Here is a 27,927-nt window from a genome sequence, read left to right as displayed (position 1 = left end):
ATGAAACGATTGGAGGATAATCTGTTGCTTTAAACTGCCCATTGAAACAAGGTGTTAGGTCTTAATGTGAGTGTGCGTGTGACGGTTTCTCTCCGTTATTCCTGTGATGGCGAAGCCTCCTGAATGGATTTCTCATTAAAAACGAAACAAGAAACACATGATGAGTCATCACTCATGACTTATTCTGAATGACCAACCTCACAAAAACTTAAATTATTTATTTAGTAACACTTTTATTCATACAAAACAACAGAATATATAAAGAAAATGTCACTCTCATGCCTGGGAGTTCTACTATTGCTGACAATTGCATTAGTTGAGGAAATGGCATGTTTGAAATTAAAAAAAAAAAAAAAAATTATAATAAAGCAAACTTGAGTGTTTTACGCAACCACACACTCCCTTTGTCCTGTTCTGGCTTCATATACTATGATGTAAAACAAACTATAATACAGAATGACTAAAAGTGTCCCCCCTATACCTGGGCTAAAAGCTACTAACATAAATAAGAAAAGCACATTTGTTTGGCTTTTACATTACACAGCTTCAAGAGTCCATCCAGTGTCCACTTTTTCTTCTTTTTTTTTTTTTGATACTGATGATGAGAACGAAAAAAAAACAAGGAACGAAAACAAGAACAATGACAACACAGATAACAGTAAATAGAAACAACAGCTTGCTGTGGAGAGAAAGGAGTCATGACAGAGGGAATGAATACTCCTGTGCGTGCATGTGTGTATGTGTGTATTTGTGTGTTTCTCCATCAGAGCTCACTTGAAGTTTCCTCGCCCTTAGTGAGAGAGAAAAAAAAAAAAAAGCGTGTAACATGTCTGTGTGAAGTTCCATCCACGTGAGGGTGCTGTGTGCTGCTGGATGGGTGCGAGTACTGGCGGTCCGTAGCAGGCAGATGGAGGGGGTGTCTTTAGTCGGTAAAGTCTCTCTCCTCACTGCAGGAAGGAACAGCTAGGTTGGGAAAGCCAGGAAGTTCATCTTGGACCACAGTCAGGTCACCAGCGTTGTACCACAGACACAACACACTCGCTCTCTTTTGCACACACTCCCGACGCTCAATGTCGGCCAGACACAGACACCCCTGCTGGTGTTTTAGGTGGTTCGCTCCTCTCCGTCGGTCTCCTGCTTGGTCCGGCGGAGGTTGCTCTTCATCTTCACAAATTCTGGCGTGTTTTCCTGCTCCTCCTCATTTTTCTGCTGCTCCAGTTCCAGCTGCAGAGAAAGACACACTCAGGTTTATGAACAGGTGAGATTCAGACACGCAAAGGCTGCAGCGGTTCATCTAAATTTGTGATCGTTTCAATGATTCTTTTACTTGAATCGACCGTTTACCTGCTCTAGCTTCTGTTGTCTTTTCATAAGCTCTATCTCCAGGTCACTCCTCTTCTTGTGGGCCTCCTGTTCCTCCTTCTGAGCTTTCAGGACTTGTTCCCTCTTTCTCTTCTCGAGAACTTTTTGGAGTTCGGGTTTGTTCTGGGGAGCCAGGCCCCTGTGCAGATATTGAGAGAGCACATTATTAGGAGAGAACTTCCAGAACAATGTCTAAAAATACACGCTAAAGAAATCTCAGAGACGCTTTCCACAGTAAAAAAAAAAAAAGAGGGCTTACAAATTCATACATAACAGATATGGACCATGACCTCATTCAAGTCTGACATGCTGATTTGCATTAAGATGTTCTGGATTACACGTGGAAGGCATGTTTTTGGAAAGTTTTGATTCAGAGCCAATGACAGATTGCCCTACATTTAAGAATTTTGCATATGTGACAGCAGTTAGAACCATACACAGGCAATATTTACTCTTTTAAATAATCCCAAAATATGCATATTAAAGGTTCATCTAAAAAAAAAAAAGTAAAATATTTTCCTTTAATTCAATTCAAAGTGTTTTTATGTATCCCATATAATAGAATCTCAAAATATAAAAAAACAAAAAAACATTGGCCTTAACCATTACAATCAAAATTTCAAATATGCTCAAAACTTTATTCATCTGCTTTGAGTGTAGAAACAACTGACAAAACAATCAACTCCTCAATGATATTCCACTCTTTTGGCATGCACCTGTATCTGCAAACACTGAAACTCCTATAGTCACGAGCAAGTCAGTGTGGTAGTTACACAACCACCATGATTCGTGCTGCAAATTTCAGGGGGAGGATGGACAGAAACGTCTTAGTTAAGTGTGAGACTGTCTTGTGAAGAGGAGTTAAAAATCAGTGTTATGTAATGCACCGAACTCCTCCATATTACAAGAAAAATAAAAAAGGCTGGGATGAGTGAGTACTTAAGACAGAGGAGGGTAGTAACACATATCGGTTAGAGGCAACAATAAAAGGCAAGGGGGGGAAGAAAAAGCCTATAAAGGATTAGTGGCAACATAAAATCCCACATAAGATGAAATAAATGAAGAGCAGTAAGGGGCTAGAAGCTTCACTGGGTCAGAAATCAAATCTCTAACCTCTTCATTATTTAATTTACAAACCCTATGATCCACATTACCTAACTCTCCTCGTGGTTACACTTTTTCTTTTCTAACATGTCGTGACAGCATAACTCTGCACAAGCTGCAAAAGGTTCTTCGGAGAAAACACATTGTGCCAAACTGACTACAGTTTAGCCGCAACTATGTCTTAATTAAATGCATTATTGAATTCTGACGATTACATAACAAAGCTCGCCGTGTTCCAAGAAGCGGTGGGAGTTAATTTACAACAAGGCACTACTTTATCCTGAGTCACTGCTGCAGTTAAATGCTCGCTTTACACAACAGTGAGGGTCCTATGAAAGCACTTAGCAGGCTGTGGCAGAACGCAGAGGGCAAGAGGTGCGACCGGTTCCGACTGTTTGACGTCCCGCGGAACGATAGGTCAAGGTCATTGAAAGCTATAAGACAGGCTATAAAGATGCTGAGCCTACTCCTCTCTCACGGTGGGCAATGTTTACATAATCGCCGACAACGCAACACTCACACACACACAAGGAGGACTGTGTATTTAATGCCTCACACATCAGTGCCTCCTCCATCTGATAAAATCCTTCACCAGTCCTGGTGGCTAAATTTCTGAAATTCCTCTGGATGAATGTGTGTGTGTGTGTGTGTGTGTGTGTGTGTGTGTGTGTGTGTGTGTGTGTGTGTGTGTGTGTGTGTGTGTGTGTGTGTGTGTGTGTGTGTGTGTGTGTGTGTGTGTGTGTGTGTGTGTGTGTGTGTGTGTGTGTGCGTGGGATGGGTCAGTGCAGCTAAGGTAGCACAAGCAGAAAAAGGCCCTCAGCGAGAGACTGTTTTGCAATGTTGATTGCATAACATGCCCCCCCCCCCCCCCCCCCCCCCCCCCTCTTCATACATCCACCCACCAGTCACCCCACCCCTCCCCACTATCATCACTGCGACTAATCCACAGGCAGGCCAGCTTTCTTATACTGTATTCTTATACAGTCTTTTTTTTTTTTATTCGAAGCACCAAAACAAGTTTATATCCCCTCAATATTCCCTAGCTTTGCTTTATAGACCGACATCCTCTGTCTAGACAAACAATAACTCCAGACAATATTTGTTGTTTCACAGGAATATCAAGTGATTTATTACCGATTCAATTTTCATTTGTATCTTTTCTATTAGTCCAAAAATCTATGCTGTCATCTTCACCACTTCACTGTTTGACCTGTTTAACACAATGCATTGCTGCTGTTGTGCGGTAACAGCTGTCATCAGCATGTGTGTTTACGCAGCTATTTATAGTTCGGGCACAAAGCTGCTGGCACTGAAGAGTGAGAGATGATATAAACACTCGGGTGTTAATAAGGGCGATCATGGCATCACACACACCAATGTATGCTCTTAATGCAGCTTGAAATCGTCTTTTGCATGATCCAATATTAATATCAGGAGCAAGGCTGGGTTCAGATTTGTGCAGTGTATATGGGTGACCTTTACGTAACCGATTTTTGACCAAACTAATGGACTCAAGGTTTTATGTAACAGCTCCAATGAAACTTTTATACTTCGAGCTTTACATAATACTGATGCTGGAGGTTAAAGGGACCCGTGAAGTGAACTGCAGTGACACACTGCAGAGTCTGCATGGATGCATGAGCGGCCAGAAGAAAAGTAGCAGGATGACTGTATCAACTCAACTTCAATTAGTTGGGATGAAACCGAATTAGTCTCGATCTGGACACTGCCTGAACTATTTCCCTCCAGCTAACATGCTTCAGACATTGGGAAACTTGATATTACGGCTAAAAATAAACCAGGAGAAGATAATGATTATTCAGAAAAAGTTCTGCGCAGCAACAGACTTCAAAACTACATAAACTTGTATCTGTTCCGTCATGTGACGAGCTTGTTTCTTGCTTCATTTCGATTTTCTGAATCATAAGCTTGGACTTCTGCTGTCCCCGCTTCACACGTTTTCTTTAATGTGCTGTGAAATAAGACTTCATGCTGCAATAAGATTAGTTTTCTCCCAGGTATGACTCACATGTATGTAAATGTAGGTAGATTAAACACTCAGCAACAGTGGTTAATTTGACCATTGTAAGGGGTGCAAAAATTGTGATTGAGGGAATCAATTTATGGCAGCTAATTTAATGAAAAGGACAAACTGTATGCCTCTAATCAACTTGCAATGATTTTATCAGGTTTTACATGAATTAAAACAATAACTTGGAGTCGATTCAATTCACATGTGGGTCAAAATAGTTCGAAATGGTCATTATCCTTCCATTACCTATAAAACCAACATTGTGGGAAAAGTACTGGCGTGCCAGTATTTGAGGCCAGGAGCTGCCAGTTGCCTGTGTTTAATACAGAGATATGAAAAGTGTATTTTCCTTCCTCCTGACCTCTTCTGGTTCATGAGCAGCTCTCGGTGCAGGTCCTGGTGGTTACGCGAGTTTTTGACAGGATTGATCAGCTTCTTGGGTTTGATGAGCTCATCACAGTCCCCGTCCAGATAGTCCGGTTCCGCCATGACCCTCCTTCCTGGTGACAGCGATAGACCAGGATCACACGGATCTGGATAAAGAAAAACAAAAAAGAAAAAGTTTTAACAATTATTGGGACATGCGCTAAGCTGCAGGGAACGGTGACATGCATTACCCTGAGCAGTTAAACACATCATAGTGTTTTATCAAACATTTTATACTCCTCAAATTACCCCATTTAAAACCCTGGTGGAAAAAAAAAAAAAGAAAAACATCTGTTCAATCATCTGGCAGAAGCAAAGAGTTTTTGGACGCTCTGTATTCTGATGTAGGGAGGCGCTGAAATTACATAATTGTTCCACCCTGAGGGGACGGGTGCAATTCATCCTCCTGCCAGATAATATAAGACATATGTAAACTAATGAAAAGCTGATCCAAGACAGAAGAAGGCTGTGTTCATGATAACAGACGCAAACACAACAAAACATTTTCTTTTGACTATTGTTCATGACGTCAGTATAAGATAACCTTTAGCCATTTTCCACAAGATGTAAATGTTGGAAAGTATTCTGCGTTTCACAAGAGTAAAGGAGAAATATCTACGTCATAATACTTATATCTGCAGTTTATCTCGCCACTTATGAAGAAACCACGACTGCACAAAAATCATAATTTTCCACAATCGTTATAAGTTGGGAAAAATGAACAAAGATATTTATAAAACAGAGTATGCACAACATCACAGCTTTTGTTTTCTAGTCTGTTTTGGTAGGCAAAAAAATATATTTTTTTATTGCACCTGAATATATGATTCATATGCCCTATTTTACAGAGCGATGATGAGAAAGTTATAAATGATGCACAAAAACCAGGCGCTCCACTGATTTTATAAACACAATGTTATCTGCCTGAAATAAAAATAAGCTGCCTTTAAAACCTCTGCATCTTCAAAAATACTGCATCACATTCAAACTCACCCTGCAGATGAGGGAAGACGGGGTATCTGAACATTGTCGCCATCTTTTATATTTAGGTTCAGAGTTTCCTTTTTGAAGAAGAAGCTTTTAAAAACACGCTGTCCTGTTTATCGGCGCGTTTCACAGCATCACATAGGAGAGGTGCTCCGTCCTGCACAGCTGTCTGCTACTGAGCTGTGTGGAGTTCAAAGTCTGTTTTTATAGTCTCTCTCTCTCTCCCTCTCCCTCCCCCTCTCTCTCTCTCTCTCTCTCTCCATCCCTCTCTCATTCCCTCCCACTCAGTAGCAAACATGCATCTCTAGCAATTGATCCCTTATTTCTATCAGAACAAAAATGTTTATTCTTCACATAGTTGAGATTTTTGTCAAAACCTCAGACCTAAAGATGCAGTGTTCATGGCACAGCACTCTGTGAAGTGCCACAACAGTGGAGACTGTTGATGTCAACTTAAAGCTAAGCAATCCATGCATATCTCTCCTGCAGCCTGAAAATTTACTTGGATTTATAAATGCTCACGTTGCCCATGTGAGTGATTTCAAGGCACTGCGTGGTCACAGATTTCTCCTACTTAGTGACTGATATGGAAAACAAATCGTGATGCTCTGACTCATGAGTGAGCCAATCACAGTCATCGGTGGGGAAGAAGCATTTCACTGCACGTGCTCCAGAAGGATGAGGGGGAGTGCGTGTTCTCAGCATCAAAACAATACATGGATTAATGTAATGACTTAAGGACACCACTAGAGGGTGATATTTTGCACCCCACGAGCTAGAGCACGTCAGTTACATAACATTAGATAAACATGGCCAGCCAACACAGTGTTCAGAACAAAGAGGAGCGCCACACAATAAATGTTCTTAATGGATACAATAGCGTGTGTGACAAAGGTTATAATGCTTTTCCAGCGCATTGTCAGTTGTGGATAATCTAAATTAATCTGTTTAAGCGACCTTTTACTGTGTACCAACCGATGTGGTCACAAAACTCTATGCATGCCATAAATGTGTAAGATTCCAGTATTTGTGTTAAGTAAAATCACAATTAAAAGTGTTTTACTGGTTTACTGTTCAGTGGCGTCAGCACTCACTCCAGTCCGGACTTGGGGACAGTGTTTGTGGGGGTGGGTCAGCAGGGACGGGCCCACAAGTCTGCGGCTGTAATGTGGAGCTGTGTGTGAGCCCACACGTGCTGTGCACATCAAAGTGTGGTTTCTGTTCAAGCCAAGTAGTAGGGGCAGAGCAACTTTAGAGACCGGCAGCGTTGTCAAAAGTGTCCGTTAGCTTAACACATCTGCTCCTACTTCCTCTGTGCCTCGGGGGTGAGAGGATGTAACATGGGGAGTTCAAAAGAGACCTGCAACCTCAAATTAAAGCACCGCTTAAAGCCAAATCTATCACTACTCATTTTATCTGTGGTGTCCTACGCACTGTCTGGTTTCACTTAAAAGCTATATAAGATAGCACATTCAAACATTAGTTAAATGTGCTATCAGACCGACACCTACAAGGCAATATAGATAACAATGCTCGAGTAGGTATCCGATTCATCTATCTTCTATAGTGCTTTATAACCGAGGCTCAGAGGATGCTTGAGCCTATCCCAGTTGACTGTGGGGAACCCTGGAAAGGTCACCACTAAGTCACACACAGGCCGAGTCAGACAAGCCCTGCGCAAAGAAGAGCTCAAAGTCTGGACTCGATCCGAGGATATTGCTGCTGTCAACTATTACACCATGCAGGCTTGCTTTGATTCAATTGATCCAAATGTACATAGCAACCTCTCCCTATGAACATAAACGCTTTGTCCGTGCGCAGTCACAATCAGATAGCCAACACAAGCTGCTGAAATTATCTACTCCGTGGGTGGCGGGCCTCGTTCTGCGATAGGGTGACAAGTTCAACAGTACCAGAGAGATTCAGAGTAGAGCCGTTACCCCTCCACACTGAGAGGAGCCAGCTGAGGTGGTCTGAGATTATGATCACGATGCCCCCCCCCCCCATCTCAATGGAGGTCCACCAGACACGTCCAACTGGAAGGAGGCCCTCAGGTCAGCCCGGAACCTGCTGGAGAGATTATATCTCTCGGTGGGTCTGGGTGGGGCTCGGGGGGCCCACCGGGGAGGACATAATGCCACTGCGACCCCATGTGGAGCGAGTGGGGGAAAAAAAGATGGATGTTTGAGGTTTTAAGCAGGAGGTGTCAGAAAGGCCACAGGATAACTGGCTTGTGGTGGCCAAGCATTTGATCTCGCTTTATGATCCCTCGATGTCGGCCCCTCCTATAATTGTCAAGCAGAATTCACCGCGCATTCCATTGTTCGCCCAATAATAGGAAACGTGAGCTCAGATTAAAATGTTGTGGCAAAGGGTGGGTTTAACCTACTGATGTGTTTTTGCAATAACAATCCAGCAACCCCTCCCCCCAATAAAAAGCCATTCAAGTACAACTCCCAAACAATATTGTTAAATTAATTAATTCCACCCCTGCATGTTAGCATGCTTCAATCAAATCAAGATTTTATCTGATGCAGGATGTAGTGTGGAGTTAAAAAAATACACAACACTGAAACAAATAGTCCCTTGAACACATATTATTCCTCCCAAAGAAGCATGCACTGTATGATGCAAGCTTAGTTTCATTCCAAGAAACAATCAGTGTATAATGGCCATGTATGGTTAGGTTCTTTGAGCGCAATTAAAACAGATGATGTATTGGTTTTGTAGACATGCCATGAATTTAAAAACAACAGACCCAACAGATATAACATCTTTCTAAGACATGCATCAGAAAGCATGCAGCATCTGTTTTATTCAAAAGGCCCAAGCATTCATGGATGAAATGAGAACAATCAGGGTCAGATGAGAGTCAGGAGACAAAAAAAAAAGAAAATTATTTTAGCCGATAGCTTCCTTCTGTATATTCTGTGTCTCTCCATGTTAGTCTCATGAGCTGTCCGACTGTGACCTTATGTTCTGGCGAACGTCAGAGTTGAACCAGCTAATCACAGGAGATATCCAATCCGTCATCATGACAGAAACACTAACAAACAGTAGTAAAGTCCAAACACACTTTACACACCTGAAATGACAGAATATGTGGTAAGTCATTCTCATTTTTTTAAAGAAGTAATTTAATAATTGTGTGACTGTGTGGACAGCAGTGGCACAGTGCATTAGAGCTGATGGAGCGACTGAACTTCGAAGGACAGAGTGCCTCTGCACTGTGCCAAGTGTTGCATCATCAACATGTATTCATAATACGGAGTCATTTTTCAATTTTCTCCAAGTCACCATGGAGATCTGCCATCATCCAGACCTCATTACGTGACACAGCACTCAGAGGCGAAGCCTCTGTGAAGTGAAGTGCTACCAGCTGATACCTGAAGGACAGTGCTGACAAGCTCTTCAAGGAGAGAAATGGAACAACGTCAAAGGTGCCGTTGATATCTTACACCAACAATGGATCCATCATGAAAAATAACGTCAAACGTGTGATTGTGGTAATCAAACAATGGAATGTTTTCAATGAACAAGTAACTGGAGTTCTAAAAAGCTTAGCATTTCCATTATGTCCAATGTTGTACTTTACTCATGATTAGTAGGAGCAGTCCATCTCTTCTAATTTAAAAAAGACGAGCTCAGAGACAGAAATACTCGACACGACGGATGGAAGGAAAACCATAAATTGGTTTGGCAAACAACATTGTAGCTCCAATGAGAATCACAGAAAGTGGATCCTTACTGTCACAAAGAAAAATCAGATGGTGGAGATACTATGTACACGAATTTATGTATGAATCAGTGGCAAACTTGAGAAAGTACATGGCACGGAAAGACACGGAGACACAAATACTAAATAATGACATGGTTTAGTGGATTATGAGTCACGAGTGTCCCTCTTCCTGTTGCAGCCTTAGAGGCAGAAAAATGAAGGCGAGGAGGAGCAGCTGGTGGCTTGTTTCACCATCTGACCCCTCTGCTCTCCTCCAAGATACGGGAACAGGCCGTGCACAACGCTGCACAGGGTGGAGCTGAGCTGTCAACTGTCATTGGTGGTGAACACATGGCTGACCACACCCACCCCATCAACTGTGAGCAGGGATTTTTCCACAGTATCAAGGTACATGGGGGGTCAGGTTTGAGGAAAAAACAAGACTGCCAGGCAGCTTAGCATTTGTTGCTCGAGTAAACAAATACTTTACAGAGCTTGTTGTAAAGGAATGGTTTAAAAAAAACAAAACAGATTCATCTCTCATCTTATGGTACATGAATGTTTGAGCTTGGGAAGCTCAGTCCTCTAGTGCATTAAACATATTTCACACAAAACGCATATATTGCTTCTGACTGTACAATCGAGCAATCCAGCAGCTGTATTTTACACACGCACGCTAATTGTCAAAATGGGAACCTTTTTAGCCACATCCTTGACTCCTACATGCTCTTACTTGTCCCACATATCGTACTCCTTGTTTTTTCTCCACTTTTTGGCCCGATCTCATCTATTCCACTCACAGATGGGAGGCCCACCCCCCTAGGGGAAATTGCGTCATCAATAGCCCTGAAGCAACCCCCACACCCCATTCTACTTCCCCCTCTCTCTCTCTCCCTCTCTTTCACACACACACACCCCCCCCCCCCCCCCCCCCCCCCACCTCCTCCTCTCCTGTGTGTTACAAGCTGGACAGATCCGGGTTTGCATCTCCTCCCCTCACTGCTAATGAAGCGGCCATTCAGGCATAAATAGGCGAGACCCTAATTAAAACACAGAGATAGATGGGCTTTTAACGGACAGTTGAGTGGGGTGGGGGATGGAGAAGGGTTGGTGGTAGAGAGAGGAAAAAGTGACAGAAAACGTGAAACCGGTTCAGAGTTGAGGGGCTGAGCAGTGACAATGACATCATTTCCCGAACAGGCACTATACTCGTTTGCAAGCCTTCCCCGCGACAAGACATAAATCAGGGTGGGAAGCACATTCACTCGCTCACACGTACAAACACCCTCAAGTCATTATCTCCTCAAAACAACTCACATGGCCACTGTGTTTGTTGTCTTGTACTCCATATATGTCAGCAAAATCATATCAGGGCAAATGACATTCATGACATTGAATGTCTCTCGGTTGACAAACTGTTCAAGTTTGTCAAGTTTATGAATGAGATCTAGTAATAAGATAAAGAAAAAAACATGTGTACCTTAAACAATTCAAATGCGCCCCATCTCTTGACACTAAATTTGACATTTTAAACTTTTGACCATTTCTAAAGATTCAGTTTATGTTTTTATTTTATAGTAGACTCTCACCGTATCTCAAGTAAATTACCATCGCTCAACAGAAGTTAGAAATGTAAATTCAATGTTAATTTCCCTTTATTACATTAAGAGAGCTGACGTCAGATCATGCAAAAGTGAAACGAAGTGAGAGGCTGTCCTTTTTAGGACAGGTTCCTCCTCTCCGTTTTTTTTTTATTTTTTTTTTTAAGGCTGTGCACAAACAACTCACTGTTCTGGTTTTACCTACTGCTTTCACCATCAACAGGAGGCAGGGCACCACAAATACCCTAATCTATACCGAACTATCTGCAAATGGTATGCATTGGACATTGCCTGCTGTTAAAGGACAGTCATCTTTTTCTGTCATTCAGGTTTGTAGATGGATCAATGCAACAGACGATGTCTTAGGCGTTCATCTATTCAGTTAGGAAAGCAAACAGATATGAAAACGAATGTCTTGTTATATATAGAGTGAGCGATTATTGTTCACTTCAACTGTCCAAATCTAGAAACACACTAGGCTTAACTCACCGTACAACAAGTCAATCAATTGTTTTATAAGCAAAAAAAAAGGCATGTTCTGCATGCCGCAAATATTGCAAAATACATGAATCCATAGAAGAGGAAGGGACTCCTGATCCTAGAGTGTCCCAGCTGTACAACGCACTTGAATTTGATAAATATTTATAATGAAGCTGTGAAGATTAATGAACAACTCATTAATCAAGTGTGTTAAAACAGAGAAATGTCAAAGCGCCATGCAAGGCTGTAGCATTCCTGGACCAGAAGTGCACACAAACAAAGCATAGAACTTTGGACACTGGTGAGTATGTCTCTGACCACCAGTGAGCCTTTATTCTAATGCAGACTAACTATTTTTCTTTTGGTCTAAACCAAAAACAAAACCTCTGCAGTTCAGTTCAACTCACTTCAAGGGGACTTTCATCTCAACAGCAAACCAGAAGACATAAACAAAACGCACGCTGGACAGCCGTTGTCAATTACATTCTGCAGCAATAATGACAAGACTGTGGTGTGCGTGGCTAAATGCAATACAATTCCTGTAGAACTATCGAGTTGGGATTTTTCAACCAAGTCAGAAATCTCCAAGAACTTTGAGAGGAACAAAGAAATCAAAACATCAGCAGAAATGTTTAACAAATATCTTTGGTCTGTGTGGTTTTCGTAGTTTAATCGAAGCAGAATAGAGTTTGCAAGGCAGCCATCAGAATTCCATAATTTGAACATTGTTTTAATCAGGTCATAGCTGAGAAATATGAAAATGCACTGTACCGAAAATACAAAAGAAAATTCCAGTGACTGAACATAGAACACAGCTGTTGGTTCAAGTCAAATAATTTTGATTTAGAAATGGTTCCTGTTTCTGTACAAGATGTAATGACACAGTCTTGGATACTGAGCCTTCAGGAGTCTTCTCTGACACTGACCAAGACCAAGAAAGAGTGAGAGAGAAAATGGCTCCTCCAAAAGCATGCTGGGGAGTTTGGGGGTTGAGATCTGTTTTGTATTTCCTGCCTTGGAAACCGGGGTCTGGAGCAAAAGAGAAGAGGAACGAGGGAATGCTTGAGGCCTCATCATGTACTGACCTCCGAAGGCTCCCGGTCTCCTCCCACAAAACAATGATGTCACTGGGGAGATGCCAGGGGTATGAGAATTCACGATCGGGGTTTTAGGGTTCACATGGCGCAGATGCGCAAACATGCAACAACGCCCACAGGAGGAACGGATGATGTGCATCATGTGATGGAGGCATGAGCAGTTCAGCTGGATGACGCGTGTTGTTGAAGAAGCTGAAGTCATTAAGAAAGGACTATAGGCGTGTCTGCAGACTGCTTTAAGACCCAAATTCACTACCAAACCAGGAAAGAGTGAGACTTGCATCTGATAAGTATGACTTTCGTCTTAACTGTAACTCAGTTAACCGAAAAACATTGCTTTTGTTTGTCTATTTTCACAATCATTTTGCTGAACCAGGGAATCATTGACCTGATTCCCGGTGCAGTTTAAATATCTAGTCTAAAATGTTGAAAATGTGTCACCATGTTGTAGTTTGTAAAACAAACATCATATATGGAACTCCCCAGCTGATCTATTTCATACGTTAGTGAGAGAATGACTGCTTCAAAAGGTCAGCCTGATACACTTATTTGTGTGACGCTTGTAAAGAATCCCAACTTCAAATTAGGAAGTTAAACTACTTCTACTCTCCAACTGCTTTTTCACAGATTAAACAGTGTGATTTTGGATTAAAGCCCATCAAAGAGGAACCTATGGTACTTTTGTGAGCGCTGAGAACTTAAAAGTTCCTCTTCTCCTTCTGAAAAACTGAAATACTCACATTGCATGTTTGCAATGCGAGCTTCTATTTTTATTGATTGTCTGCCTTGTTATTTATTAGCTGCTGTTTTTGGTTCTGGTATTGAAACGCATTACCCTCTGAAGATGATAAAAATAAAACACATCTCCGACATATGCCTCAGTCGTTTTATTGTATTATGATAATCACATTTGCACATCGATGACAATAACAGACCGACTGCTTCTGTGTGTCTGTTAAGAGTTAATTGTAAAACAAGCAACGAGACAGTGAGTCCTCCTGCAGTCATTAGGTTGAACAACACGTTTCAAAACCTGCCTGCTTTGACAGTTTGCGTTCACCGCTGACTGAAGTTGTTTTATGTACTTGCGCGTGTACAGTCCTGTTGCCTCGCGATGAGCCCTGGGGTGGGGCAGATAACAGAATGAATGGGCCGGATTGAAAAGGCCCAGGCATCACTTTGAGTCACACTGTAGGAATGTGATGAAGCTGCACAGTGATTATTGCTTTGGGTCAGCATACACACACACACACACACGCACACACACGCACACGCACACGCACACGCGCACAAGCAGGACAGGAGAAAGAGTCATCCAAACATATGTCAAAATGTTGTGATATCCCTGCATTTGGAGGAGATCTATATGCACTGCACTTTAAAAAAAAAAAGGTGCCGACTCAAAACCAAATTCAGAACAAGTGCTGAATAAATGGTGAGGGGGTCCGGTTTAGGGGGGTCACACCTGCCAGTCAAATACAAAAGGCTGGTCTATAGCATTTAGCAGCTGGCCTCTGACACATGGTTCTGTATGTTTATGTATAGACCTGATGAGAACAGGTGGACTGAGACAGATGAAGAGGAAAACACATGCAGGGATCCATATATGCTATACAGACACGCACACACACATCATCATCATCATGAGGACACATGCGCATTTCCTTTGCTCTTCTTTACTGAGGTGTAAACATGTGTCCTCAAATGGCAACATTCCTCACTGACACCACCCTTTTATAAGCTGTTCCAATATCTGTGCATTCACTGGTATAATTGCATGCATAAGAAAAAAAAAAGAAGACATTGCCATTTTGTCTGGCTAAGCAGTGTGAAGTGCTATTTAACCATAAAGGAAGAGTCTTTGTTATGGCTCTGCTGTCTGTTCCAGTTTCAAAGCTTTGTGCTTTACTGCCGTTTTCCCCGTTATACAGCAAAGAAACGCCCCTCCTCGCTTCTAGTGGCTGAGCCCGTCTGGGATCTCCAGTCTGATTGGCTGGAGGGCACACCAGGGAACATTTGGGAGGTTCTCCTTTGTTTACATGCGAGGAGAGAAAACCCCAATAACAACTGTTACCTTGAGCAACCAGACAATCTCCAGTAAGCTAGACAGACACAAGGGATGCAAGCTGCCCGTGCACCCACACACACACACACAGTTATTGAACTAACCTGGTGGTTGAAACGCAGGGTAAAATGAAAAGGTTTTGTTCTCTCTGATTCTGTGTTATGGTAGACGTGACACAAAATACATGGTGTATTTATGCCTCGTTTTAGTTAAGACAGGAGGCTATCATGTGGTTTTATTGTCTGATGAAACTTTCCAAAGCCTGTATATATACAATCTGAAAGCACAGGCAGCTTCAGGCAGCACCTAGAAGAAGTGGGTCTGTGTCTCTGTAACAAGGATCATATATCTTGATACGGACTTGCAACGCTTAATCCAATACATGCGATGCATGCCCCCAATCTCTCTATACTTCAGGCTAACAAGCAGAAGGAGGAAGGCATTTAGTGACTGCAACGGTGCACGTGTGCTGTCCATTCCCTGAGAGTATGCAAAGTGGTCAGTACAGTAATGGTGCTTTACAGTGATTGAAGCTCCAGCATAACGGTGAAAAAAAAAAAAAAAATCAATGGGATTCTCTGAGAGGGGGCGTGAATGTAAGTGTGTGTGTGTGTGTGTGTGTGTGTGTGTGTGTGTGTGTGTGTGTGTGTGTGTGTGTGTGTGTGTGTGTGTGTGTGTGTGTGTGTCTGCGCACGCGCGCTAAAGTCTCTACTTTCGTCTTTGTTACACATATACCTCCTCCCTCTTGCACAAGTAAACAGACCATGAGGCTCATTAAACAAGTCTCTGCATGTGAGACTTTTTTTAATGAATTAACCACTTTCCATGCATCACAGCATAACGACAAACAACCCCTGAAAAAAACACCACACATTCGCACCCGATTGGGACACTTGCGACGTTGATAATGACACAATCTTTGAACCCATAAAAACCAAACAATAATGGAATGCAAACAGATCTTTGGTCTTATTCCAGGATCCGGTGGTTGCATCACTCATATTTGCATTGCATCATAAGATTTCATCCAGTTTCGATGGAAGAGAACACTAACACACCATCTACCAGTGAAAAACTGGTTAACTCAAACTGACAAGCACTTATGTAAAAGGACAGATTTTGGAAAACCAGTGCGTTCTTCGGTCCTTGAATAATTTGCAGAAAGATCTTAAAAGCTAAAAACACTAATCTCTCACAATGATCATTAGGGTCTTAATTTGTTTAATTCAGTGCATTTGACTTAATGTACCGGCTGCTACCTCAGCCACGTCTCCCTTAATAAATACATCTTGTTCTCAGTGAGACTTTCTGATGAAATAAAAGCTGAAAAAATTATTTAAAAACAAAACAAACAGATTTTCATAAATGCGCATTATCCATGAGTGTTTACTTGCAATGTAAACAACACTTCTCAAAAAAACACTGTCACATATTGAACAAGTAGGAAGATTATTTTCAACTAAACTATAAGGTTTAAGGAAACAATAACATAAGGAAAGCTTGAGGGTCAGCACCCTTGCAGTGTAATACACAAGCACAGCACAAATCAAGGCGTCTCTCTCAGCGGGTTGGAACTGGACAGAGACGAGGTGTGTTTGGTGAAAGACTCCACACTGAAACCTCTCTTTGTTTACATGGCTCATGGCAAGGTAAAGACATCAAAACATTTGCCACAGGGTAGTCTTTCACCACCGGTGAGCAAAATGTCCAGAACTAACACGGCATGATCGCCAAAGACACAAACACAGCAACACGGTGTCTCGTGCTGTGTGGGTCTTAAGGATCAGTGCAATCTGCTGAGTAATGAAGAGTTTTCTGCCCACAGATAGGCCAGCAGGGCGGTGGGAGATAATAATATCAACATACACTGTGGCTGGCTGCACTTATAGCCTCCTGGACACCCAGCTGTTCTTGACCCAAATACCTTAATTTCCTTGAGGTGAGTTTGAGTGCTGAACATGGACTCTCTCTAATGATAGATCACAGACATGCAACAGAACCACTAATGGACGCGTGCCATTATAGAATGGAAACGCAGACATTTCATTCACATATTTAAATTCCTCAGAGTGCAATAATAACAGAGCAGAAAGCATTATGTTATAAAACACACACACACACGCAGTGACAGCGTCAGCTCTTACGGGAAACTGAAGAAAGGGAGAGAGACCTAGTAAAAGAAACAGAGGAGAGGAAAGGAGGGGGTTCAAAGATCAGAAAACAGATGTAAATCGTTTAACAAACTCCCCTCCAAATGACTAACACATGTGCGAGAACTTTCCTTCCCGAGACCCACACACACACATGCATCTACACACTTGAAAGCTGTGCACCAAGACAATATGACAGTCATTTATACCACCTGCTTTCGTCACTTCTTGTCTCACTGTCATCAGATGACCCACACTGGAAGTGCTTCACCCTAACACTGCGCTGCTGTATTTGCCAGGTTGCAGCTCGGGCCTCCACCCAGCAAACACTCAAACATTCAACCCTCTGGCTCCAGCTCTGCCCTGTTTGTTTTACATCTTGTTAAAGTTTGACAGAGACTGTATGAGCCACTTTGTGAGAGAAATACACTTATGTCTTTGAGACATGCAGACCTGTTGCCACGTTAGAAATGTGCACACGCACGCACACACACGCACGCACACACACACACACCCAGCAGTTGGTCCATGATCTGCCTGATGACAGCACAGGTCAGTTTGTCAGCTCTCACTGAGACCATGTGCTCAGACACAGTAGTCACTGTTGTGCTATCACACACTGTCTGACTCACATGATGATATCAGACACTGGTCATTGGAACAATATGGTCTGGTTTTTTTATTTTGCCACACAAATGGCTTACAACTACATATAGCTAAATACTGTAAGCTTTGCCGTTACCACATTAGATCAGTCCTGTATTATAATACTTCTTGTAAACACCTCAGGGAAAAACATGTGATTTGTGGATGGTTGGCCATGACTTGGCTTTAAAACAAGAAGGACTCTGTCTTCTTGATATAAGCAATTAATATTAGATAATATACATAATGTGATTTAACGTAAGTACCATATCTACTTAAACTAGGCGTCAATAAAAAAGATAAAATAAATTATCAGAGTGAGAAGTGACATGAATGTTTGCAGTTTGATAAATGTCTGCAGATATTGAACAACAAGCCCAGCGTGTTTGCTCCTCACTGTCCCGTCGGCTACAGTCATGCGCTACAACAAAAGGAGAGACAATGAAAGTAGAGTTTTGCAATCTCATTCCGTCTCTCCACACGCTCAAATCCTCTGCTTCCTACTTTTCAGTGTTCCGATTCCGGACCTGCTGCAGATTCAGACGCCAAACACACTTGAAACGTGCGGCTTTTTGTTGGTGCGCTCGCGAAAACAATCACACGAGGAAAAAAAACAAAAAAACGCAAGAGCTTCCAAACCCCACACACACACATACACGCTCACCTACCTCAAAGTCGAACCCGGTGTGACTTCTCCAACTCAACTTGTTTAATATTTAAAATTGACAAAGCGGCTCGGACCGCATCGGAGCGTCTCCGGTTCACTTCTAAGAGGTTGAGGTGTGTCTCCTTTTGGAAACTGTTCAATAGCTCTGGCGGACGCACACACACACACACACACACACACACACGCACACTCTCAGACACTCAGTCAGGACCCATAGAAAATGTAAATTTGAACTGGGTGGGAGGGGTGACGTGACGTCACACACACGCCCCGCCCCATCTTACTTCATCTGCCTGCTGGAGTCAATGAGGGGGTGGTGGGGCTCCTCGAGCTCAGGGCGGGGCCTGCATGGGAGCGCGCACGCTGTCAAACACGTACACTATGATAAACAGGGGATGGTTATTACTGAATGTACCGTAAATGTAATAATATTATAAATTCTATAAATTAAAATAAGTTGCAGCAGTTCGCTGGTTCGAGTCCCATATGGGTTAATGTAGAGGTTTCCTAAGTAGCCCATCCGGCTGTGTCAGGACCAGGGCCAAATCAAACTGCATGTCCCATGATGTGCTGTGCTGAATCCTGTCAGGCAAAATGCAAACACAAAATGCATCGTTGTTACAGGTGGTCTTCTAAGGTCTAAATATAAGGACCAACTCACTTGACTTTAAAGAGAAAGCAAGCACCCACATCAGACCTATTTTTGGGCTAACGATCCCATCAGACACAAACAACATATTTATTTGTGTGCTACTTAGACATTCACTGTGAGTGCAAGGGAGTTGGCATTCCGGCTTTATTTAGATCTCAAAATGAAACATTACATATGTTTGGTTTGGTCTGCAAGTGAAGTAATGTTAATCACTGTGAGATATAGAGTGATTTTTAACATGACAGCAAAACAAGTTATACAGGACTGGTCACTGGGTCTATTTTGATCTATCTATAGTCCATCATACATTGCAGAGTTAACTGAGTTTTTGATAGCTGACTTCCCCTAAGTTAGTTGAGTTTAAAATGAAGGTGAAAGAAAAGTACACAACCAGCAAAAAAAAAAGTACATGTATATATATATATATATATATATATATATACACACAGTTTGGGATTGTTGAATCTGGTTTATATGCCGTTTCTAATGAGTGTTGAGCGACGTAATCTTGAGTCATATGTTATTTCATTGTCATATCGGGCAAATTTAGACTGACATAGCTTTGAGATCCTATTTGAAGTGTTTGTAGCTTTTATTACTTGGCAACCCCCTATGTTTTATCAAGCAATGTTCTCTTTCGTAGGGAAAACCATGGTGAAGTTTACAGCAAATCATCTCATCACTCTTTACTTTGAGTATAACGGATCAGCCCCTCTGCCTGTTGTCACAGACTGAGTATCCTACCCATTCCTTGTGATAAAGCATAATCTGCTTACTGATGAAGGGTCAGTGGATCTGCTTATCCACCATCCTTCTGTTAAATCAGCTCACTGAAACCCCTAGTTTCCTGGTGAGCTGTCGCTTTACATGACTTTACTCATGTCAGTGACATCAATGAATGGCTTCATGGCTGTTTCTCATTGCGTTCGATCACTGTTGAAAGAACATCTAAAGTTTCTGTAAAACTACCAAAGTGGGCTTACTGGAAATTATTTAAAAAAAAAGAAGAAGAAGAAGCTCAAATCAGCCCAAGGGCTTGGTTTGACATATCAGCATGTGAGAGGAGGGGGGCGTTGGAGAAATAAGGCATTCCTGCGAACTTTCTCATAATTTAAGAGAGGGGTGACTAAGAGTGTATACTGAACAATGGGATGAGTCATGTGAAGGGTCACCTCTGACAGAGAGGACACTCCCTCTGGAGACCACCACACTCACAGTTCTGTGTGCGCAGGAAACAGATGTGTACACAAGTGTATGTGTGCCTGCATGTGGTTGTGTGTAAGGGGCTGAAAGTTGTATCGAAAACCAAAAGATACAGACAAAACAGTGATATCAAACTCTTCATTTAAACTAAGACAAGAAAGGCAATGTATGTTTTTGCCATTTATTAACTTATAGTTTAAGCCTAAAAGTTGTCATTATACAACTATCTGTTTTTTTTTTATATATATAGTTTGTCCAAATATAACAATGCCACATTTAATCCTCAAGTTGAAACATTTGTCATAATGAGAAGGAAAACACTTCCCTACTGCTACAGTGTCTTGCTTGTATTTGTGAAACAACTTCATCACTACCGATATTGCATCTGTCAGAGTAGTTTCCGCTTTAGGTGGTTTCAGGAAGTTTCAGCAAGTGCGCTTCTGAACCACAACTGAAATGAAGAGGCACATGGAAAGTTGCATTGATGAGACACACTCAAACCGCCATTTTAATGCACCAAAAAAGGCTTTTTTGCTGTTTTTAGTGACAAAAGAAATGTGCAAATTCACCTGCAAGTCGATCCCCAAGAGGAAATCACCAACTAACCTGTGTGCGCACGTATCAGCCAAGCAGACACGATCCATAGTAATCAATACATCTTCCTGTAAATGACGGCTGGTTGGATGATGTGGCCACTGAAGGTCAAGTTCATGTCTTTTCCCGCGGGTCCGTGGCAGTTTCTTCTCAGCATGTCATTAACTGGAAATGATCATATTGACAATGCTCCTTCTCATCATGTGATGAGTGTGGTGGTATCAAAAGGCAAATTTCTGAGACAGATGTTTCAGTTATCGTTGGCGGTTGTCTCGTAGTTTGTGTGTGCGTGTTTGAAGGTTTATACATGAGGTCTGTTGTTTTCTCTGAGGGCCCCCACTTTAAACAGGAAATGACAGTTATCTAAAAACCATGGTGACAGAGAAACCTTCCTGGAAACGTGGGTAGCACATACAACTAATCTCTGGAGAGATGAGGTTATATTTATATATTTTTAATTTTTACATTTTTGTTGCTTTTTGAAAATTACTGAAATTACTATCCATCAAGCACAAGAAACCGACGCATACAAAATAATACCTAATTGTTTTGAGCCTTCACGTCACACCAGAAAAGGGTTGATTCATATAATTGCAGGTAATTGTTGTGTACATAAACACCACCCCCCCCCCCCCCCCCGCGTACTTGACCTACTTTTGAAAGACTGGGAGTTTCTAACAGCAGTACACCCAGCATATGCCATGGCAGCCTTAGCTCAAGCAGCCACAGCTGAATTTGAGATACTTGTTGAAACAACAAAAATATATATTTTTTTAAATGTCTTTTTCACTGATCCCAAACAGATTTAATGCATTCTTTCCACAGTTTTAGCCCTTGTGTCTGACCCACTAACACTTGAGGGCACACCAAGGAGCTGGTTTAGAAACCACAAGATACAACTATGTACTGAAACACTATTCCGCATTTATGACATGGGTTTTGGGAGAAATTTCCATTCGGTTAACTGTAAGAAACTTTGTATTTCCTGTGCTGACACGCATATGTGTACATCACGAAGAGGATGCCCTCAGGATTTCTGTATGGTTTCATTAAGCTGTTGTACTCGGTGACACTCCCGCTGTCAGCCTGTCTGCATGTGAGAGGTGTTCTCCAGTTCTTGGGGTAACGTAATGCATTCAGCTTTCCTGGCCCTTCCCTCTGTGAGTGTTCAGCCAGAGTTGAGCTAATTCAATCACTGCTGGATGACTCACACCACAGTGTCCCCTTCTGCACAGATTCACAAACACACAAAGGCAGGGAAGGAACACACAGAAACATGGGCACATGCACGACGGTGCCTGGCTGGAGGAGGTTTGCGAGGGCAGTGCAGCGTCAGCTTCCCAGTGTGCTTGTGAACTGAGGTCTTGAGCAGCTTTATGCAAAACTCGAGCTTTCTCAATTGATTCATCGTCACATTGTCTTTCGATTAAAACTCACTTACTTTTCGCAAGTGTCCATGTGTGTGTGTCCGTGTGTGTGTGTGTGTGTGTGTGTGTGTATGTGTGTGTGCGTGTGTCCGTGTGTGCGTGTGTCCATGTGTGCGTGTGTGTGTGCATGTGTACAAATCATAGGCTGTGTGCTATTCCCTACATTTGCCCGCCTGTTGCTGCTGGCATGTGTTCGAATGTCATGCAAGAGAACACATGCGGAGATCAACATACTATAATTTCACTGCAGTCCTTGGATGTTGTCACAGAGGCTAGTATTACTGGTCAAGCCACACAGATTTATTGAGCTTTGCTGTACAGACTCTTTCCACTTAGCCTAATGACTGCCATCAGAAATGAGAGCAGATGGCTGGTTTTACAGTATAGAAGTGTTTCACAAAAGTGCCCACACTTGCTGTGTATATTTATTTACTACAAAAACCACAGTACATTTGGGATGTGAATCTTTGCTAAATATTTAAGGTTTTATGACAACTAGTTCAACTATTATTATTTTTCTTACAGTTTTAACACTCTTATGAATAGGATTCATTGATATTGTTGCAGATATAGAATTATGATATGGGAACCTCTGCCTCTTTTTCTAAAATAACTTGAACTTTTAAAATCTGACCGCTCATCAGTAGTACTGTGGGTTTTCAATAGTATACGTATGTTAAATGTGTAACACGCCTGTGAGTGATATCTTGGATGATGGCCATGTCCTTGGGGGCAACCATCATGACAAGTGTGTATGGGAGAAAGGCTCTTTATCTATGCTGTCTAGTATATTTTACAATTTTGAAGATATCATATCATCAGTCTCTGAGTTACGGTTATGAGTACAGCACGTACATGACAGGAGTAAAAGGGATGAGTTGTTTGCTATTGACATCTGAACTACAAAATAATAGGTCACCTGTTACAGAAAAGCATTTATGTTGCACCGACACTTGAACATGTAGAAATGTGCTGGACTATAGATCAACTTTTTCAAATTGCTGACATGGGCTAATAAAACTCTCGGGTGGGATTATTAGCTTTCAAGTTAATCATGAACAAAAGGTAGACAATGAATTCAGGTCAGATGTGGAAGGTGAGCACACAGGACACTCAACTCAACTCAATTTTTTTATAGCACTTTTAAAACAAAAGCTGAAACCAAATCCTGTACATATACAGGACACATAATGGAGAAGCATGTATTTGTCCCTTCCTGTGTCCATCCACTAATCTGTGTGTGTTTGTGTGAATAAGCTGAATAAGCAGGATTTCCAACACAGAGGGCAGGAAGGCCCTTCCAACAACACGCACACACTGCGACTACAGGAAATCAAGGTCAGTGTGACAATTGCGTGCATGCGTGCGTGCGTGCGTGCGTGCGTGCGTGTGTGCGTGTGTGTGTGCGTGTTTGTGTGTGTGTGTGTGTGTGTGTGTGTGTGTGTGTGTGTGTGTGTGTGTGTGTGTGTGTGTGTGTGTGTGTGTGTGTGTGTGTGTGTGTGTGTGTGTGTGTGTGTGTGTTTGAGAGTAAGAGACAGAGGAGGGTTTGTGCGTACATTACCCCCCGGTGCATCATAATCTCCTCCATTTTATCCTTGGAGGGGTGGCGGTAAAGGGTGGGACAAAAGTGTGCTTGTATTGTTTAAATGTCTAGCACTGGGATAAAGAGATCTCAGTGGTCAGTCTTGTAGCCTTCATTGTTTTAATATAGCAGCTCTTAGAGAGCAGAATGTAACAGATGTTCACTTGTTTTGCTCTTTCTCTGCATGTACGAGTGTGCTCGAAGCACAGAAGCATAGTTAGAGATGTTAATCCCTTAAAAGCTTCTAAAACACTGCTGGGTTATTAAAGCCTTAATGACAGTGTTGTATTTAGTTTAACATATTCTGGCAAAGCAGGGGAGTTGTGCTTTCTTTTGTGGCCATAGCTACATATGCAAGGCACAATAGGATATTATGGCTGAAATCAACCAAAATGACTACAGTATACATTTCATACATGATTTTATGAGACAAACAGCCACTTTGATCTTATTTCGAAAACATTCCAAATTGGGTTGAAACACTCATTGTTTTTGTGATTTCAGAAGTTACTGATTAAAGTGTTTTCAATCTGTGACAGCAGTACTTTGTACCCCCCGCCATCCTCTGTAATGTTATCAAATAGATTTAGACACAAAAGCCTAAGATATTGACTGCAGATGGGGCAGCCTTGGATTGTGCATGCCAAGGCTTTGTTACACTCAGTCGATCCACTAACACACTAACATTCACACATGCACATAGACACACCGTATACACACTTAATCACATTATTAAGCAGACTCTCGACTCCATCCTTGTACCCATTTGTTGCCCCCCCTCCCGTGCTTTGCCCCAAGACTCATCGCCAAGGTAACCGCCAGCACTCAGCTCCTCCCAGACAAACTGGTGAGGCAAGACACACAAATACACAAGACTCACACACAAAGTCAAGCACACAGAAAACATATTTTCTCCACGTGGGTCAGTGTTCACTGGCAAGGATATGGCTCCCTCGTCATTCCTGAAGGGACAACTTAGGAAACAAAAACTCATCCACAATGACTTGTTTAAATATTGACTGTTTGGACTCCATTATTTCCTCACACGCAGAGTGACTCCTTTCACAAATATGTCTCTCTCCGCAGAAGAATAAAAGTTGTTTTTCCATCAGCACAGACTAACTGAAGCCAGAACTTTTTCCACTTTCAGATTAGTGCCCAGCAAGTCCAACATGGGAGATCTGGAGATGGAGACGAGAGCGGAAAGTGAAGGAGAGGAAACTTGTGTTGTTTTCCGTACCTGATAACCCTTCATCCTCTGTCTCTCTGTGGTCCGACCTGTCGGACGTCGTTTCCTGGAATTCTGATTCCTAGGGGGGAGTGTGTGGAAGGGCCACACAAAGGGATACTGTCAGTCACTGTAAGGTCATCATGAATAACAAACACATTAGCCTGAAAGACTTGGCCAGTCACACGTCGATAAGTACATGCCTTCAGGAGGCTGAATAAGGCAAGGTGTTGCTCTGTGGCAATAAAAAGGCCAAGCCAAGAATGTGATTCCAGTGGTTTATTTGACACACACCAATGCACAATAAAGAGAGTTCTGAAGTTATGCAGCTCATTTTTGTGAGAAATACTTAAGTCTACCTCCATGATATAGAAAACTAATAATCTAGTAATCTAAGAGCCAAGACATTTACAGCTTTGGTCAAAAGAAAATATGACTAATGAATAGGAAATCAGAAATGACCATTCATAATTGTGTTTTTATTTATTGCTAAATGTTTGTGAAAATGAAAAATAGAAATGCATCATGACTGCATGGTGTGAAGACAAGTAGTGATTGCGAGTAGGGAAGTTCATGTTCTTTGTGCTCGCTCTTCCTGTTCAAGCTAAACCCCACTATTTCCCTAATAACAGTGTTCAGCAATTGTTCAGTAATCTTTTACAACTGATTGCATTGCTGCATGTGTGTGAGAGGGTGATACAAAAGAATTTGAAATTGTGTACCGCAAGACACTGTTTTATGAACCCTACATTCACTGGCCCTGTGTGTGTGCGTGTGTGTGTGTGTGTGTGTGTGTGTGTGTGTGTGTGTGTGTGTGTGTGTGTGTGTGTGTGTGTGTGTGTGTGTGTGTGTGTGTGTGTGTGTATCATTAGATGGCATTTCTATTTTAGTACCTACCTCCCTCACCCCTCTTTTAAAAGAGAGCAGGTTAATGAGAGATTTCCTCTGTCGAGCACACACTACTGTCATATCAGTGACACGCACGCACGCATGCATGCGCACGCACACACACACACACACACACACACACACAAACAAAGCAATAGAGAAAGCCTTTGGGGGCGGAAGAGATAAAAGCCACATCTGTTGAGCCTGACATCTTAACATAAACAATAATGATTAAGTCAAAGGAATCACACATCATTGAATGACACACTGGACTGGCGTGTGAAAAATGTCTCTTTGTCATTCCTACAGCAACATTGGACGGACCGTACAGTCTGTCGGTCCTGATGTGCTTGTCATCAGATGAGCTCAAGAACTGAGAGGACTTGAGTTTGTGCCTTGAAGGCAGCACTCGGTGGGCCTTTTGGCTGTGACTGTGTTACTAACAAAGCAGTGCTGCATATGGTCGTATCACTCTGCTCCACTGGGTCAAACAACTTTCTTGTATCCAGCTGTCACGACCACAGCTCAATCATGAGGCAATCCTGGGTGTTACACAAGATTGATATTTGCTTAAGAATTTTATTTTTTTTTTTAAACATATTGCATGTTACATCAGCTTCCACATTTCGACATAAAGTGAGAACTACTTTCTCAAAGCAGATTTTTACAACTCATTTTGAATCAACACAATAATTGCATTTTTAATGGAGAAGAGGATTTCATACATATACCGGCTTAAAACCCAAGCATATGTTGAAGTGCTGGCCAATTTGTAGTCTACATACTGCTTTCTGGATTCTATACAAGGCTATAAAATGATACAAACTGTTGAGTAACTCACACAGTCGGCCTTCTAGTTAAGGAATTTGAGATTCTTATACCAAGTGTGTATCTGCCTGTCACAATAAATCTTCCCTTTGTTTAACAGTGTCACAACACGATTTTGTTTTCTCTTTAATTCAGACTGCATCGAAATGACAATCCCCTGGACAAACAGATGTGTAAACATCTGCTGATGGGGTATATCTCTCTCAATGAGGTCACACAAGAGTCTATGCCTCAGGATTACTCTCAAGCATGACCCTTCTCCCACTCATGCATCTGGAGTTTCCATCTCTGATCAGCATTATTGATCTCAGCCCCAGGGACACCACGTTTCTCAATCCCCTTCTCAGAATTAGGGAGAACATCTTGTGCAGGGCTACAAAATGCTGACTCAGCAGCAATTGTAATTGTACACAATTGCACATACACACAAAAAAAGATACACAAAAGAATGTCATAGCAAGATCATGTACAAGTATCAGGCTGAACATAGACTGAGGACACATTTCACGAACATCCTATCAATAGTCACTCAGTACTTTAGCTGCCAAGTGAATGAGAGTGAATGTTCATGTGGATTTCAGTGCTTTAAAGTTCATTAATAAAGACAAAACATGTCATGAATTGAATGAGGTTGATCCTACAATAGACGTTACCGATGCAGAACACAGAAATAAGGGTTCTACATCCCCCTTCTGGTCATTTAAGGAATGAACGCACAATACTAGATTACACAACTTACTATTTGTCAGATTTTATACATGTTTCAACTTAATTCATATCTATGGTTATTACATTATTCTAATAAATGCTAACCATACATTTTAATAAGAGAAAATATTATGCTACATGTATAATATTTGTCTCCCTTTGTCTCAAACAGAGACAAAATGATTAGAAATGGTGAAGATTTTGACATTTACACTGAGAATCAACTCAACAACTTTGTCAGCAAGACACAATCAAATGGAAAATTTACATGAAATGTACAATTGTTAAACGCAATAGGAAATACTAAAGTGTTGGGTCTTGCTGGTTGTTCAGATTATACTGATTTGAAACAATTGGTTTAAGAAAAGTAATTCTGATTTTAGGAAAAGTCATATCAAATGAATAAAACCTTGAAACTGTAAAATATTGCACTTCTAAATTCACTTGTTGTCACATCATAATTGATTATTAGTAAATGTATAA

The 27,927-nt window shown here is 41.7% G+C and overlaps 1 protein-coding gene across 3 annotated transcripts; it reads right to left on the bottom strand.

Moving 5' to 3' along the window:
* Window positions 1-203: 203 nt before the first annotated feature.
* On the bottom strand, window positions 204-18,522 carry fam107b (family with sequence similarity 107 member B). 3 transcript variants are annotated; one of them, XM_080505101.1, is made up of 4 exons: window positions 18,332-18,522; window positions 4,860-5,031; window positions 1,345-1,501; window positions 204-1,224 (listed from the first exon to the last, which is right to left on the bottom strand). In XM_080505101.1, exons 2-4 carry the CDS (start codon window positions 4,985-4,987, stop codon window positions 1,105-1,107), a joined length of 405 nt encoding a protein of 134 aa, XP_080361227.1. In that variant the 5' UTR covers window positions 4,988-5,031; window positions 18,332-18,522; the 3' UTR covers window positions 204-1,104. The 3 variants fall into 3 exon arrangements, with proteins under 3 accessions (XP_080361227.1, XP_080361226.1, XP_080361225.1); XM_080505100.1 differs by having other exon boundaries at window positions 18,336-18,522; XM_080505099.1 differs by lacking the exon at window positions 18,332-18,522 and adding an exon at window positions 5,918-6,075.
* Window positions 18,523-27,927: the final 9,405 nt, after the last annotated feature.

Source organism: Blennius ocellaris, assembly GCF_963422515.1.
Source record: "Blennius ocellaris genome assembly, chromosome: 11".
NCBI lineage: Eukaryota > Metazoa > Chordata > Actinopteri > Blenniiformes > Blenniidae > Blennius > Blennius ocellaris.
This window is presented reverse-complemented; position numbering and strand designations above follow the sequence as displayed.

What these genes read in the sequence shown, in the direction of transcription:
- fam107b (XM_080505099.1), bottom strand. Translation starts at nt 5,960, where the DNA reads ATGGCGACAATGTTCAGATACCCCGTCTTCCCTCATCTGCAGG. An exon ending in CGTCTTCCCTCATCTGCAGG is followed by an intron (nt 5,032 to 5,917) that starts GTGAGTTTGAAT and finishes TTCTTTATCCAG; the next exon opens with ATCCGTGTGATCCTGGTCTA. An exon ending in GACAACAGAAGCTAGAGCAG is followed by an intron (nt 1,225 to 1,344) that starts GTAAACGGTCGA and finishes CTTTCTCTGCAG; the next exon opens with CTGGAACTGGAGCAGCAGAA.